The 14,350-nt window shown below is 42.8% G+C and overlaps 1 protein-coding gene across 1 annotated transcript in view; it reads right to left on the reverse strand.

The window, feature by feature from the left end:
* Positions 1-14,350, reverse strand: part of LOC131236579 (uncharacterized) — a 76,133-nt gene that overhangs the window by 61,554 nt on the left and 229 nt on the right. Inside the window, exons 2-3 of the mRNA XM_058233856.1 lie at positions 10,142-14,223; positions 9,666-9,921 (exon numbers count right to left, since the gene is read on the reverse strand). Coding sequence (XP_058089839.1) covers positions 9,666-9,921; positions 10,142-14,198 — 4,313 coding nt within the window. The 5' untranslated portion in view covers positions 14,199-14,223. The remainder of the gene's footprint in view (positions 1-9,665; positions 9,922-10,141; positions 14,224-14,350) is intronic.

Consider the following 14,350-nt stretch of genomic DNA (forward strand, 5'->3'; position numbering starts at 1 on the left):
GCCAGATTAAGCAATTTTTCAAGCAGCAGAAAATTCACTTCACAAACTTCCAGGAGAGAAAAACAAACGTATGGTGATATGGGATGGGAATCTTATCTCTTCAGTTTGGGGAGTTAAGCAATGTCATTCATTAGGTCTCATTGAGTGCCTTTTGGTGTATCGGGAGGTATTCTGGTGATATGGGACTCTGACATGTTGGTTAAGGAGGACTGTTGAGCTGGGTTTTTTCTGTCTCAGTTCTCTTCAAAAGTGCTAGCTCAGATCGAAGATGGGCCTTCACTGCTGTATATGGACCTAATGATCATAGCTGCCAGCCGCAGTTTGAGATGAATTGAACAGCATCAGCTGAAAATGGAATGTGCCATGGTACATAGGTGGTAATTCATTGTGACTCGGTTTCCTCATGGGAAGCTCAACGAGTCCAATATTACAAGCATGTGAAAGTTTTCTGAATGGCTGGAAAGGCATATTTCATTGATTTCCCACTTATTGGGGACAAATTCATGTGATCCAATCAACCAAAAAGACCAGCTATGTGAAGGATCTACAAGTTCCTAGTGTCCGTTGATTGCGAAGAATCAATCCGTGGTATGCCCCAACCTGTTTTTTATCACTATCCATGGAATCATGTGAGGGACGCCTTTTTGGTTCGAGCTCTTGTGCTTAGAAGAAAATGATTTCATTCCTAGAGGATAGTGGTAGACCACTTCTATTGTGGAGGTTTGGGCGCACTTGCTCATGATGAAGCTAGAGCTCCTTAAAGGGGAGATGAAAGATTGGAACAAGGAACACAGTGGCTCGTAGAAAAAGAGAAGATTAGGGTTTAGGAGACCATCCGGACTGTCAACAGAAAAGAAGAAGAGGAACCCATATCTGATGAAGATATGGTGGAGCAACAATTCCTCAAGCTTGATTTGGGGAAGAAAATGAAATAAGAAATCAAATGGTGGCAGATTTCTAGGGCAGTGTGGTTAAAAGAAGGTGGCAAAATACATTTTTTTTGCATGGTGTTACCAATGGGAGAAGTAACCACATCCACAAACTTTAAGTCAATGAGGAGAGAACTAATGAAAAAGATGTGCTTTTTAAGAGTAAACTGAACTTTATTAAAAGACGAACTACCAATAAAACAAAACAATGGCCTGAATCACAACCGGGGCCAGCTAGAACAAAACACACCATGTGGTGACCCAACTTCATCTACTTCAAACCTCACCCTCCAATAGGGACATCCCAACTCCAGTAGAAAATCACCAACCATTGTCTCAAAACCCCAGATTTAGCATGGTTATCCGCTGCCTCATTCTCTGCTCTTCCCACATGAGCAAATGCTATTGGCCTTCATGCACACAGGTCCCAGACTTCATGCAGAGAATATGAGAGATTCCATGGCCGAAGATGCCCAAGCTATTGCATTTGTCGAACCCTCTCCCGCTAATGCCTTAAATATATTCTTCTCAGCCAAAAATTTGATAACTTGGAGAAGCGCAGCTGCCTCAGCAAATTTAGTGTCACAAATTCCAGCAGGACTGGAAAATTACAAGAGGTTATCCACGAGATGGTTTTGACAAAACTCTCAATAAAGACTAAGCCAGGTGATGCAGGACAATTAACCACTTGCTTTAAAAGCTCGAACTGTTAAAGCATGGCAAATCAATCCCTTTATCTCATAGCTCAGGCCCCACATCTCATGGGTTAAGACCTCGGCCGAACCCTCCTCGTGGGCCCCAAATCACATGGGTACCACCTCACACAAGTGGGGCCTACCTCACACGAGCCACCCACGTTGCATGGGTTAGGACCTCGACCGAACCCCCCTCATGGGCCCCACATCACATGGGTAACGCCTCACATGGGCCACCCACCCCTAATGTGCTCCATTTGATGCAGGACAATTAACCACTTGCTCTAAAAGCTCGAACTATTAGAGCATGGCGAATCAATCCCTTTATCTCATAGCCTAGGCCCCACATCTCATGGGTTAGGACCTCGGCCGAACCCTCCTTGTGGGCCCCAAATCACATGGGTACCGCTTCACACGAGCCACCCGCCTCATACGGGTGGGGCCCGCCCCACACGGGCCGCCCACCCCGAGTGTGCCCCTGCATCCCATAGACAACCCCACTCGAGTCCGGTGTGAAAATGCCCCTGCATTACCAAGATTACCAAATCAGCAGCCATGAAAATTGGCTTCAAAATACCCAACTGGATGTTGCTTCCATGGTGTCTTGGGTGATTCGATTGAAGGACTCCATTGGAGAACTTTCAAATCCATGGATAAGAGAATTGGAGGAATTGTCTTTAATATCGAATTACCTTTGAACCACTAGTGGATCATCCAGAAAATCTTGCTGCTTAAACCTTTAGCTTAAGACCTTTTTCCAGAGAACACTCATGTTTCTTTCAAGCCATATAACCCATAAAGTCACATGACATGCCATCTTCCAAAGCATTCTGTCTGCCACACTCCACTCATTCATGCCCCATCTTCTAACAAGATCTGCTACAGAATCTGGCATGATCCAAGTTCTGCTGAAGAATCAAGCTTCAAACCTGACCCGCAACAGGACATCTCAGAAGGAGATGATCCACAGATTCCTCATTTATTCAGCACAATACACATCTATTCGGCACGGCCATACCCCCCTTTCGAGATTATCAATCGTTAATGGCTTACGCAAGCAGGCCACCCAAACAAAAACATTTATCTTCAAAGGGGCAGCAGTACTCCACAGCCCCTAGAACAGAATATATTGCAGCAGTATTCCTTCCATTAATTCCTTCGACAAGGATCTGACTGAGAAATATCCATCAGATTCCAAGACCCAAATATTTTTATCACACCCACTGGGGGATATAACACTTAAAAAGAAGAGCTAACAGCCTTGAACGTAAAGATATCATCTTTCAGATTCCTCCTAAACATTGGAGAAAGATGCCATTTGCAAGGCGATCATTAACGGTTGCTCTAACCTGTTATAGTGCTATCTGTTGAAGGTTTGGTTACTGCCCAAGCTGGATGTCCATGCTTTTGATCAAATAGAAGACTCAGAGGCTGATAGTCTTCAGAAGATGGGGGCCCTTAGCCCATACCTTCACATTAGTAACAGGAGTGTAATATAGTTGTCTTTCTTTCATTGCTCTTATTTCAGCCAGTTTTTCATCTTTTCCGCTCTGTTATCGTGCTTTTCTTTTGGGATTGCTTCATTTTGATCTTCGTTGTTGTATTCCAGCTTTTTTCTCCTTTTGAATAAACATTTTCAGACTTTTAGTTGTACATAAGAAAATAAAGAGAGAGAGACCCAGAGACTGGTTGGTTGGAAAGACATTTTGAGGAAGAGGAAGTATTGGGAGCCATTAAACAGTCTTCGCAAAGATAAATCTCTAGGCCCGAATGGCTTCCCTATTGCCTTCATCACCGAATGTTAAAGAAGGGAAGGTCATACAAGGACATTGGTGATTCTGTCATAGCCTTAAGTCCATAAGAAAGATGGTACATAGAGTTTAAGAGACTTTTGGCTTGTTGGCCACACTGGGGCCCTTACAAAATTCTGGCCGGTCCTCGTGTCCAAGCTCCATTGGGTCCTTGGGGGAATTATCCCGAAGGCATAAGTTGTTTGTGTATGGCATGCAGATTTTGGACAGGACCTTTTTCACCAATGAATGCACAGACTCCAAACATAAATCTGGCAAAGACGATATCAATTGCAAGCTTGATAAGGAAAAAAGCGTGTCACTATATTGATTGGAAGTTTGTTTGCTAAATGCTTAGACTGTTGGACTTTGGTTCAAAGTAGAGAAGCTAGATGTGGGAGTGTATGAGTTCCACATTTATCGGAGCTAGTGAATGGTTCCCTAAAGGTGTGCTTGGATATATAGAATCCATATCGAAACGCAAACTTTTTTCCACTAACAAGATAGTTGGACTATATGGTACGTGGATTCCATACAATAATCATTCTAATCCATGATCAAAATTCTCTAGCACAAAAATCAAGGTGATAATTTTTATTTTTATTTTTATTTTTTTGGAGATGTGACAACAAATTTTATTAAAGAACCAGCCAAAGCAGGAAAAGAATACAAACCCAACAGAAATTAAAAAGAACCAAATAGATTCGCGGCGAAACCGGCATTTACATAAACAACCCAATTCAAAAAGAGCCCTCTGATATTTTCTGATCACCTCATACATCCCCTTCATTCCGAAAACACCTTCCATTCCTCGCTTCCCAAGTAACCCAATGGACTGCCATGAGAATCAGCCTCCACTTAGCTTTTCCGGCTTTCCCAACTCCGATGCCAAGCCCACAAAAAATCTTCCACAATCCTCGACACCATCCAATCCGTGTGCAACAAACACAGAAAGTGGAACCAAACTTTAGAAACAAAAGGATAATGCACAAAAAGATGATTGATTGACTCTGCATCCTCCATGCACATCAAGCAAATATTGAGAAGAATTAAGGCTCTCCTTTGAAGATTGTCCACGATGAGAACCCTCTTAAGACCAAGGTATCCCGTATCGGTATCGGTTGGCGTAACGGTGCCCTCCGAAACCAATACGGATACGGGGGTGTAACGGCGATACGGGAGCGTAATGGCCCGTAACGGTGTAATTTTATTTTTTTTTGCCAAAAAAAATATGAAAAAATATGGATTAAATCCAGAATATTCTAAGCATTTCAAATATGCATTCATTTATAAATTAGAACATGTTTATGGTGGTGTAATGGTCCACTCTTTGGTGAGAAGTTGTATCGGACTGTCTGATTAATTTTTGAACCAGGTAACCTGAATTTGACTACAAAATTCATATATTTAATTTTCTAAATATCTAATTTATATACTTAACAATTTGATATCATTTCTCCCAATAGTTCTTTAAAAAAATGAAATTAAATTCAGGTAGATGGCGTTGCCAATTTGGGGCTGACTTGGAGGACCAATCTATGCCCCAAATTAGCCTCAAATTCATGCAATTTATTGCCATTATCCCACTTATGAATTGGTGGACATTTATTGGATAGTGAATCATGAAAAAAATCAAAAGGCCCTATTTTAAAAAATAAAAGTCCACAAATTAACAATTAAAACTATTCAAACAATTTGATTTTGGCATTGTGAGTTAGCAATTGCAGTCCATAATTTAATTGGTAAATTTTAAGTTAATATATGTCTCATGTACAATTTTTTAAGGGCCCGAATTAGGCGGGACTCGGATTGTGAAGTGTAGCACACATGTCAAAGTTTTTTGGGCCCCACCCGTGATGAATGTGTTATATCCACACCGTCCATCCATTTTGCCAAATAATTTTAGGGCATGAGCCCAAAAATGAGGCACATCCAAAGCTCAGGTGGACTGCACCATAAGAAACAACAATAATTAAAAGTTCACCATTAAAAATTTATTGGGGGCTACAAAAGTTTTAGATCAAGCTGACATGTGTTATATCTAAACCGTCCATTCATTTGACGAGCTCGTCTTAAGGCTTGAACAGATTGGATGGAAAATAAACGTTATGGTGGGCCCTACGAATTGTTTAACGGTGAAAATCATTATCTCCGCTGCTATTTTTGATGTGGTCCAGACGATCTTTGGATATAATTCATTTTTTTGGTGGTGCTCTAAAATGATCTCTGAAAATAGATGAACGGTGTAGATATAATAAATACATCACTGTGGAGCCCACGTAACTTTGATCTCCTTTGAACCGTTCGTACAACTCGGAGCTCGAGGACTGTCAGCGCTCGTCTTAGCATGACACGTACCTCCAGCTGGTGCGCGGTACACCTCCGAAAAAAAAGAAGGGAGAGAGGGAAACCGAAAAGAAAAAAGAGGGAAAGAAGAGAGAAAAGAAAAAGGAGGGAAAGAAAAGAGAGAGAGAGAGAGAGAGAGAGAGAAGAAGAAGAAGCAGCAGGCCACCGCGGCCGCAGCTTCCCGAGAAGAAGAAGAAAAGGAAGAAGAAGAAGAAGAAAGAAAAAAAAAAAAGGTAAGTATTTTTTTCTTTTTTTTTTCCTTTTTTTTAAGGCCCGTAACAGCCGTTATGGGTCATTAACGGCCATTACGGTAGCGCAAAATCGAGGCATCGCCCGTTACGCCCCCGTATCATATAACGGACCCCACCGTTACCGTTACTTATCGGCCGTTACGGCCGATACATAACCGATATGGGACACCTTGCTTAAGACCTACAAGCCAAACAAACACTACCACCATAGGAGGAGCTCCGTAGAACCAATGATGAAAAGGATGATGCGGGAGCGATGAAGGAGCTAAGGAGACTTGCTAATAATACTATAGAGCGACCGAACAAAGAAATTCCCTGATCAATTGCCCAACCAAATCATTAAGTCCGCTTGGATAAAAGAAGTAAACATACTCTTGAAGTGGTCCAATAACCCAGCGAACTCATCAATCTCCTCATCCAACACGTTCTTACGACAATTAGGATTCCACACCACCTACCTACCGCAATAAGAAAAGCGCTTTGCCATGGATATAAAGAAATCGGGAGCAAGCCGCGCCACCCTAAGGAAAGATCTTGAAGTGCCCGGACTACACACCAAATATCCACCCAAAAATGGATACAATGACCATTTTACAACAAAAAAGGAATCCTTCTAACGAAGTGATCTGTGGCCGCAATCGCTTTCCAAATATGAGAAGTTCTATAAAGCAAGGAGATCTTCACAAACCAACCGCCCTCCTGTACCCCGTACTTGTTTCCTATAAGCTGCCTCCACAAGAAGTGCTAAATTCAAATCACCCAATCTCCCACGACCGACCCTGCCTTCTTCAAACAGCTTGCATACCTCAACCCACCTAAGGAGATGGAATTTCCATATATATATATATATCTATATATATATATATATATATATATATATATATATATATATATATATATATCTTCTTAACTTATCAAGTCTATCCAACACCTCTTTGGGATATTTGAACGAAGACATGAAGTACACAAGCATATTAGAGAAAGCCGCCTTAGTGAGGGACAAACGACCACCCAAATAGACATACCAACAGTTCCAAGAGGCCAACTTCCTCTTGATCCTTTCAATCACCCTATTGTAAAGAAGTTTAGGCGGCTTCCCAATACAGAGGGGCAGGCCTAAACACGTAGAAGGAAAGGACTCATGCTTGCACCCTAAGATGCAGGCTGGACACCGAAGGTCCTCACCACTAACATGAACTCCTAACATTTCGGATTTGGCCACACTGATCTTTAAGCCTGAAACTGCTTCGAAGCAAACGATTAATTTCTACAGATTATCCACTGAAGACTCTTCCGCGTCACAAAAAATAAGTGTGTCGTCCGTGAACTAAAGGTAACTAAAATGACACCCATTATTTGAAGACTTGAAACCAAAGAATAACCATGTTCCTCCCCTCTTCGAAGCATCATGCTAAGAGCCTAGTCAAATAAATTTGAGGATTTCACTTGCTATCCAAACAGGCAACCCATTCTTGGAATCCTATTTCTACGATGACCATGGAAATTATCGTTGGGTAATCATTAAGTTATCCACGGAATCTAAACAGAATCCACACATCCAAACAAGCCTAAAAGGTTTCTTTAGAGGCAAACATGGCATTCAGCAAGAGGATCCCCTTTCTCCCTTTTTGTTCTGGTAGTCAATGAATATTGAGGCCCTTAGTAAAATGCTAGAATAGGAGAGAGATCAAGGTCTAATTAACGGCTTTTCGGTGGAACATGCAAAGTTTTAGATCAATCATCTTCAATTTGTTGATGACACATTACTATATTGTGAGGCATATCAAACTAAATTCGATAGTCTTCATAAAGCTCTCCATCGTCAAGTCATTAAATGAAAATCTTCATCATCATCATCATATAAGCCTTATCCTAACTAATTGGGGTTAGCTACACAAATCTTGTTCCACCACTCAACTTTATCCAGGATCATACCCTTAAGCATAGGTCATCAAGTCTTTTCTTACCACCTCCACCCATGTCCTTTTGAACCCACTCACTCCTAACTAGTGCAGTTCTTGGTCTATGTTATACATGGCCAAACCATCTAAGTCTGCTTCCCCTCATTACCTAAATTTCCTTGAATGCGTTCATTTTTGTTTCTATTTTCCTCATCTTGTCACTCATCCATCTCAACATCTTCAATTGAGCTACACTCATCCTATGACCATGTTGTTCCTTAAATACACAAGCCTTTGTCCCATGAGCATGGCTGGTCTTAGAACTATCCTATAAAATTTCCCCTTCAGTTTGATTGATACGCGGCAAAGACATAGACTCCTGAGGCACGTCTCCATTCTCTAAATCTATGAACAGGAGCAGCATCTTTCTGAATCTCTTTGCTCTCGTGAATTTTTTTGAAGATATGGCACCAACTCCTCAAATCTTTCACTTAGAGGTTAAGAAACCATCACATGGACCAGCCTTGCAAAGAAGAGGAATGGTCTCTTTGCTCTCGTGAATTATTGACCAAAGATATTGAAAATTGTAATTTTTGGGGTACTTCTCAGCCGGTAATCTTAACTAATTCGTCATTTCCACTCCTGTTGTTACTAAAATTGCATTCCATATACTCCATTTTAGTCCGACTAATTTCAACAACTTCAGTTTGTAAAGCATCCCTCCATAGTTCTAGCTTTGTATTTACCCTCTCCTTTTTTCATCAATCAAAATTATGCCATCAACAAACAACATACACTGCAGGATCTCTTCATATGAATGCCTTATTAACTTATCCATAACCAATCAAAAAGACACAGGCTCAATGCCAACCCTAGTACTTCGATGGAAATTTGGAACTCACATCTCTCCATTAGTAGTCCTCACATTTGTTGCCGCTCCATCATGCATATCCTTAATCATGCCAACTTATCCTCTAGAGACTCCTTTCTTTCCCAACACCCACCAGATTAAACTCTCTAGAGACCCTATCTATGCTTTCTCAAAATCAATAAAGGCCATGTGGAGATCCTATCATGTCCAGGACCACCTTTGTTTTGGTTATTGCCTGGCTTGTCGGCAAGAACAAAGTGCTCAGGATTGACCACTTGACCAATAAACAGATGTGGCTGTATTTTGTATCTTTGTAGCGCGGAGATGATGGGTCGTTTGTTCATGCATGGTTCCTTTGTGCAGGAGATTTGATGGAATTTCTTTAGATTGTTCAGGGTTGAATGGGTTATGCCATGAGAGATTAGGGGATTAACTCCATGCGGGGCATTTTGGTAAGAAGGAAATAAGAGGAGATCCCATGGCAACTTACTCTTGTCACTGCCTTGTGCGGAAGAAGGCATGAATGCTACAGAAGGATATTTATAAACAAGTTGTGTTCGCCAAACATGGTTTTTCAGAAGGCAAAACCACCTTGTTATTGAGCAGGCTAGATCAACAAAGTTCTTTGTAGATAGGCATGTGCATCTATATAGGGGGGAGAGCAACTTCTCCTTTGTAATGTATTAAACTGGATAATGCCTCATCTTTGTATTTACTTCTTTCTTTCTACTAAATTTTTGGTTTCCCCTTAGAAAATTATAACCTTTACATACCTTTTGCTTTAAACAAGAGCAATAACAACAGTAACAATCATGGACACTGTGATAGTCATTTTTGTAAGAAGAAACAAAAAAAGTGAATAATAACAAGGGAGGTGCTCACCATTTGCGGTTTGTTTCCTCTATTTCATCTGCAAGTGCGGCTGATATACATCGCCACTTAAAGCAATCATCACAACGCACCCATGCAACCCGTGGTTGCAAGCACTGCACCTCCAAGCCATCAGAGGGTTTCTTTAATGCATGATCATCGCCTGTGGGTAACATGGCAGAGCTAAATATGCCCTCAGAAGCAACTGTGCTGCTATTGTTGTTCCTTCCCAGATCCCAGAATATGTCATTTCCTTCCACATGAATTTCTGCAAAGTCAAGTTTAGTTCCTCGAAGCTCAACATAACCATTAATAAGGAATGCAAATGATGGTACAGCAGAAACCATTAGAAGATATAAGAGACAGAAAACAGCGGGTCAAGAGCAGAGCTAACTGCTTAGGCCGCTCGGCTCAAAGCTGAATCCTTTTTTTTTGGAGCAATTAAATGCAGAATCCATTCCTATCCAAATAAAGAAAAATAATATTACCTCCTGTTACAGCAACGGCACCAAGGGCATGTCTTTCCTCCGCGTACACAACCTGGCCAGAAAGTCCAATATCCCTGTCCTTGCTCTTGCTACCCTTCTTCCCTCCACTAGCATTTCCTCTCCCACGCTTTGCTGAATCAGTGGCACGTGATTTGTGTTTGCTGGATCCAACAATGGACCTTTTGGGAAGCTTGCGATCTTTAATTTTACCAGCAGATAGCAAGCCCTCTGACATGCATGGTTCTGACTGCGAAATCCTGACATCCTTCCCAGAGGATGCATTGATTCCCATACCAGATTCGATTTTCATAGTTCCTTGGCAGGATTCTACTTCAGCCGCATCTGACACCAGTGATTTCATGATGAATACCCCACTGCCTGAAGCTTTGGAGGAAGCATTTCCGCTGGTTGTTGTGTTGAAATTATCCATGGGGTCAAAGTTGTCTGCCACTTTCCGCGTGGGTCTTCGTTTTGTTGATTTCATTGCCTTGTTCAAGTTTGCTGGCGCAAGCAATTTTTCTTCAACAGAAAAGCATTCTGCTAACTGATTTTGGCCTCCTTTAACTTTACCATTTGCCTTCCCTTTCTTTTTGCTAGTGTGCTTCCTATTTGAAGCTTTGGCATCGACAGGAGCAACAGAAGTTTCAGGAGTATTCAAAACAGCATCATGCAAGGCTTCTTGAACTCGGGATTCCACAATAAAACCATTTCGGGCCTTTCTCCTACCATCTGACAAGGCCTTTCTGCGTGTATAAACAGCACCCTCGCTCGTATTGATGCCAACAACTGGAGTTCCATGGAGCATGTCCATAACAGGTGATGTTCCTGGATCTGAATGCACGTTCTCAACAGCTTGAATGGAGGTTTCAATCCCTACTCGAGAAGACACCCCAGGGTAATCACCTGAAGCATTTTCGATTGATGTCTCTTGTGTCAAAGTGCTCTCCATGTCTTTATCACCGAGCTGGGCATCCCGTGTGGAAATATCAGGTGCTTCCAGCTTTTTCAGATTCTGATCAATACATGGGAACTGTTGGGCACCACAACCATCTCCTTCCATCTTACATTCCGCTTCACTAGCAGTTTTCAGAGTCTCAGAACCGACACAGCAATCTGATTCAGGTGAGCAACCATTAACAGTTTGTACAGACGCTGAAGAATCTACAACCTCAGGATGCATAGCTTCCAGACTTCCTTGACCCCCTTCTTCCGCCACCTCAACCTTTATACAGACCCAGTTAGTTGAAGAATGACCTTTTGCTTGTGATACCCTTGAACTTCTGCTATTACGAGTCTTCTGCCGCTTTCTCCGCCCTGAAACACCCCTCCCTTTTTTTGACCCTCGGTTGTGAATTTTAGTTAACTGAGAATCAAACTTCAGAATCTCATCATTCTGCTTGAATAGTTGTACAATATTTCCCATAGCTCCCCAGACTGAAGAAGGCGCCCGTTTGCTGGAATAACTTCTTTTTCTTCTTGCATTGTTCAAGAAGACCCCAATTGTATCAGCTGTCTGCTGGCATTGCCTTGCAGCCTTTCTTGTTCTTGACAGCCTATTCAATTTGCTACCGCCGGTATTCCTCGAAACTCGGTCAAGTTTAGCACCAACCTTTGCTTCGTTATCTGCATGTCCAGATGAATCAACTATACTACCGGCATCCCTTTCTGCATGGTCAAGAACCGGCAAGCATTTAGAGTGTGTTTCTTCCATTGCACGGTGAGAAACTACGTATGGTGACCCTTCTAAATCACATGGGTTTTTCTCTGTACATGATGTTTGTGTTGTCAGCCCAGTCGACATACTTGCCTCACCATGGGGTCTCTCTTTTTTATGAAAGGGCTCACCATGGGGTCTCTCTTGCTCAACCCCCTTAAAACCAGTAACTGTTTCCTCCAAGGGGACAAAAACATAGGTTCCCTTCTGCTTATTCTGTTGGACCAAGGATGATAAGCACATTTCTTGATTGCAAGGTGAGCCTTCCAATATGTTGTTCGCTGGCCCAACTTTTTCTGCATACGGTCCCTCTTGCGTGCTCCCCAAACTACATAACCGATTCACTATATTACTGCCATTAGAACATACCATGCTAACCCCACAGCCCGCCTCTGCCCCACCCTTCCCAATAATCAATGGTTCAGCATCATTATCAGCAGCAACCTTGACGTGAGGCCCAGCTGGAGGACCATCCAAAGTGTCTACATTACTGTTTAAAGAGCCAGTCATTTCTGGGACATCCTCACATCTGTTACATTGAGGCGAACGGCACATCTCCTTATCTGTGTTGCTCTCATTAGAGTGAAGCCTGCTAAACCTACGTCTGACCTCCATCCCATTCATCACAGTAATTGACTGCTCGCTTTCATTTTCAGAAACAGTGAAGCCAATCTCATTCAGACCATCCACAGCATCCCTGTTACTGTCTATCAAAGGGCAAGATGTTTCCAATATATTCCCACGTCCATTACCTTGAAGTGAAGTGCATAATCGGTACTCCAGGTTGCTCTGGTTAGAACAGAGCTCACTAGCCCCATATGCATCATCTGCCTCATTCACAATACTCAATGGTTCTGCATCATTCTCAGAAGAAACATTGCAACAAAACACATCAGGCACATCCTCAGAATCTCCATTTCTGTTTATCAAGGGGCAAGCAGTTACTAAGACATTCTCACACCTGTCCCACTGATGCAAGTTGCATAACCGGTTGTCCATGTCAATTTCGTGAGAACAAAGCACACTGAACCCATGCCCCTTCCCTGTCCTGTTCCTCCCAGTAGTTGATGATTTCCCATCACTCTTGGAAGCAAGATTGAAGTGTAAGCCACTCCGTCCATCCACGGAATCTCCACCACTATTTATCAAGGGGCAAGCCATTGCTGAGACATCCTCACATCCATCACATTGAACCGGGCTGCACAAACAGTTATTCGTATCACTCTCATTACGAAAGACCCCGCTGACCCCACGTCCATCTTGTACCCCATTTCTCCCAACAACTGACGGCTCTGCATTGCTCAATGAAGCAGCATTGGAGCAAAGCCCATCTTGTCTATCCTCTCCATTATCGCTGATCAAGGGGCAACCTGTTTCCAATACATCCACACATCCATTGCATTGAACCAAGCTGCACAAACGGTTCTCCATATCATTCTCATTAAAGTGAAGCCTGCCTACCACACATCTATCTTCTAACCCATTCCTCCTAACAACCGATGGTTCTGCATCATCAACAGAAGCAACATTGAAGTGAAGTCCATCTTGTCCATTCTCTCCAATACCATCTGTCAAGGGGCAAGCTGTTTCCAAGACATGCCCACAGTCATTATGTTGAAGTGAAGTGTGCAACCTGTTCTCTACATCACTCTCATTAGAACAAAGACTGCTGACCCCGCATCCATCCTGTGTGTTGCTCCTACCAATTGACGGTTCCACATCATCATCAGAAGCAGCACCCAAGTGAACCTCATTCAGACCATCCTTTGTCTCATTATTACTGTTTATCAGCAAGATGTTCTCAAACCCATTACGTTGAACCAAATCGCACATCCGGTTCTCCACTTTGATCTGGTTAGAGCAAAGCCGGTTGCCAATCCCAAACCCATCCCCCGTCCCATTTCTCCCAATAACCAAGGGCTCACCATCATGCTCACAAGCAGCACTCAAGCCAAGCCCAACTGGACCATCCCCGGCATCCCCATTACTGCTCGTAGCAGGGCAAGATATTTCAGACACATTCTCGCATCCATTACATTGGAAAGAATCAGCTAACCCATTCTCTGCATCAATCCCGACACAGAAAACCCCACACCTATTCCCCTCGACCACCGAGGGTCCCACATCATTCTCACAATCGACATTGGAACCGAACCCATCCGCCCCACCACTACCGTCAATTAACAGAAGGCAAGGTTCCCCCACGCACAACCGTGACACAGGCGCCCCGCCGTGGGACCCGAGAGCACCACCACTCTCGCATCCATTGCAGCGCCCGGCTTCGACTCCGACATCGGGAAAAGAACTCCCAGAATCGCCGCCGAAACGGCCGTAAGAACTCATCTTTGATAACTCAAGAACATCCTCCCTATAAAATACAAAATACAGAAAGGAAAGGGCAATAAATAGAAGAAAAAAGAACCCTAGAAGAAATCGAAAAAGGTGGGAAACCCTAGAATCGAAGAAGGCGCAATTTTTCGAAGGAGAGGAAAAAG

The sequence above is a fragment of the Magnolia sinica genome, chromosome 2 (assembly GCF_029962835.1).
Source record: "Magnolia sinica isolate HGM2019 chromosome 2, MsV1, whole genome shotgun sequence".
Classification (NCBI taxonomy): domain Eukaryota; kingdom Viridiplantae; phylum Streptophyta; class Magnoliopsida; order Magnoliales; family Magnoliaceae; genus Magnolia; species Magnolia sinica.